The 3,134-nt window shown below is 56.9% G+C and overlaps 1 protein-coding gene across 1 annotated transcript in view; it reads right to left on the bottom strand.

Moving 5' to 3' along the window:
• Positions 1 to 1,973, bottom strand: part of DNTTIP1 (deoxynucleotidyltransferase, terminal, interacting protein 1) — a 24,913-nt gene extending 22,940 nt beyond the window's left edge. Inside the window, exons 1-2 of the mRNA XM_006881579.1 lie at positions 1,806 to 1,973; positions 700 to 770 (exon numbers count right to left, since the gene is read on the bottom strand). Coding sequence (XP_006881641.1) covers positions 700 to 770; positions 1,806 to 1,910 — 176 coding nt within the window. The 5' untranslated portion in view covers positions 1,911 to 1,973. The remainder of the gene's footprint in view (positions 1 to 699; positions 771 to 1,805) is intronic.
• Between the last annotated feature and the right edge of the window lie 1,161 nt (positions 1,974 to 3,134).

The following is a 3,134-nucleotide window of genomic DNA, read 5'->3' as shown; positions in this document are numbered from 1 at the left end:
GGTTTAACCCTCTCTAGGATGAATCTGTTTGTTTTCTTGGCAGTCCATGGTACATTCAATACTCTTCTCCAGCACCACAGCTCAAAGGCGTCAACATAACACTAATGGATAACTCTTATTGAGAAACAAAACATGCCACATTCTGTGTACACATTAGATGCATGACTATTTCATGTTGATCACGCCTATTTTATGAAACATTCATACAGAAAAATCCACACACTTCACTAAGTAATTTACAAGGTAAGAACCCATTTAATCACTTCCTGGATCAAGAAATAACATCAGTATTTAAAAAGCCAAGCTTGTACTCTCTCCCTTTCCTCAGATGGATACAATTAGCTCCATTTACTGCTGAGAGAAACAGAGGCTCAGAGAGGCTAAGGTTTACATCCAAGTTTAACAGTTAAATGTCAGCGTCTTCCTTAGAACGTGTGCTCTTAACCTCCATGTTATCCTGTCCACTTAGAAACTAGACTAGACTAGACTAGAGGCATTGTTTAATCCACACCTTTGATTTTGCACGTAGCTCTGAGAAAGGGACTTGGTCAAGGTCTCACAAAATCAACAGAACTGGGTCTCTTTCTCAGCCGAGCACTCGACAGTTAGTGAATCCCATCTCAAGCCTGGTGTAGCAGAGACTCTAAAGCTACCATCGGAATCATCACAGCTTGGCAAGATCCCCCAGGGCAGCCTTACCTCGTAGTCATCTGTGACCGGCGGCCCCTTCGCTGCACCTGTCTGTGCTTTATCATGATATTCCAAGGGTTCTGTGGGGATCAAGAGAGCAGATGTCACTGAGGCCCGTGACTTCGGGGTGAGGGTGCCAGGGTGAGTATGAAATGAAACCTGGACACCTCTGCTTCTTGGATCCCACGAGAGCAGATGTCATTGAAGTCCGTGACACCGGGGTGAGGGTGCCAGGGTAAGTATTAAATGAAACCTGGACACCTCTGCTTCTTGGATCCCAGGAGAGCAGATGTCACTGAGGCCCGTGACACCGGGGGGGGGGGGGGGGGGGGGGGGGGGGGGGGGGGGGGGGGGGGGGGGGGGGGGGGGGGGGGGGGGGGGGGGGGGGGGGGAGGGTGACAAGGTGAGTATGAAACGAAGCCTGGACACCCCTGCTTCTTGGATCCCAGGAGAGATGTCATTGAGGCCCGTGACACCGGGGTGAGGGTGCCAAGGTGAGTATGAAAAGAAGCCTGGACACCTCTGCTTCTCAGATCCCAGGTGTCAGTGAGGCCCGTGACACCGGGGGGGGGGGGTGCCAGGTGAGTATGAAATGAAACCTGGACACCTCTGCTTCTCAGATCCCAGGTGTCACTGGGGCCCGTGACACCGGGGGGTGGTGGTGCCAGGTGAGTATGAAAGGAGGACACGCTGCTTCTCGGATCCCTTCATCGCCCCTCCCACCTTTCTTAGTGGTCAGGGCAGCGGCTGGCAGGCTCTGCCAGGAAAAGAGGAATCGAGGAAGTTTCCAGCCTCCAAAGCCCCACCCGGCCCTTTCGCGGGACGAGCGGCGGGCGGGTGGCCAGCGGGCCTCCTCCGCGGCCGCTGCTGTCCACTTCCCTCCCACCCACACCTCCGCGAGGCAGGTCCTCAGCAGCGATGCGGAAAGTGGCGCTCAGGGGCTCGGCCCGGCGGGCCCACGTCCCCTGGACTGGACAGCGGCACCGGCCCTGGACCGCAGGCCGGGCAGCGGCGTGAACCACGCCAACCCCCCCGGGGCAGCACCGCCCGCCGCGTTCTCTCTCCCGCGGCCCCGCCGGCCCGAGCCTCGCCCGCCGCCCCCGGGACGCACTCACCGTGAGAACCAGGGGCCCCGCCGCGCCCGCGTCCCCCAGCTCGGAGACGCCCCGCTCGGCCCCGCCGGGCCCCCGCGGCTGCTCCGTGTCGCCAGTGGCCCCCATAGCGCCCCAGACCCGCACCACCTCAACGCGGCTCAGCCACCGGCCGGAAGGGGGGGCCCGTGACGTCACGGAGCGCGCCGCCCGCGAGCCCGGAAGCGCGACGCGACGGGGGGCGGGGTTGCCATGGGAACCGGGCGGCGGCGGCGGGGCGGGCTGGGACCCTGAGCGTGCGGGTCACGGGGGCCGCCGCTGGGGCTCTTGTCGGGGTGGACGGCGAGGCTGTGGCGGGTTGACGGTGTCCGTTCAGGGAGGAGCCGTCCTGTGCGGAGCCGGCGCGGGCGGATGATCGCGGGACACCCGATGCGAGCGCTCCGTACGGCCTTGCCTGCCGCCCCGTCTCGGAAAACCCGAGCATCTTCGCCTCCCCCGTCAGCTGCCAGAATTGGGGTGCGACCCGAAGCAGGGGACGGGAGACAAGGTCATTGCCACGAGGTCACTCCGGGGCGCGATGACAGCATGAAGCTACCATCACGGCTGGTGTGTTTCCCCTCCCCCAGATAACCGGCCTCACCCCAGAGACTGGGATTCTGACTTGAATCAGGTGCCCCTTAGTCTTTAAACGGGCATCTTGCACCTTGGAGAGGTCCTTGACAGCCGATTTTCCCCAATGATGTACGTCTTCTGATTTCTTGACTGCTGGTACCAACAGTGTTGTTTGTGAATCCAAATAAGAGGAAATTGTTGACTTCGCTTTTCTCCAGCTGTCATTGCCTGTTGGTCCAGTGGTGAGCCGTCATGTCTTCTTGATGCTGAGATGTAATCCATATTGTAATCCATATAGTCTTTGATCTTTGGCAGCAAGCATTTCAGGCCCTCCTTGCTTTCAGAAAGCAAGGCTTCCTCATTTACATAACGCAGGCCGTTGATGAATCTTCCTTCTCCAATCCTGATATCACATGCTTCATAAAGTCCAACTTCTCGGATGATTTGCTCAGCATACAAATTAAATAGTTATGAGGAAAGACTACAACCCTGACACACACCTTTCTTGACTTTAAACCATGCAGTGGTCCCTTGCTCTGTTTGGATGATAGTTTCTTGGTCTAGGTCTAGGTATTGAACAATTAAGTTGTCTGGGATTCCCATTCTCCTCAGAATAGCCAGAATTTGTTATAATCTGCATAGTCAAATGCCTTTGCATAATCAATAAAACACAAATATATGCCCTTCTGGTGTTCTCTGCTTTCATCCAAGCACTGCCTGACCTCAACAGTCATGTTCCTG

The sequence above is a fragment of the Elephantulus edwardii genome, unplaced genomic scaffold (genome assembly GCF_000299155.1).
Source record: "Elephantulus edwardii isolate Elephantulus edwardi_28Jun2011 unplaced genomic scaffold, EleEdw1.0 scaffold00015, whole genome shotgun sequence".
Classification (NCBI taxonomy): domain Eukaryota; kingdom Metazoa; phylum Chordata; class Mammalia; order Macroscelidea; family Macroscelididae; genus Elephantulus; species Elephantulus edwardii.
Note: the sequence above shows the minus strand (reverse complement) of the source record. Positions and strands in the feature narration are given on the sequence as shown.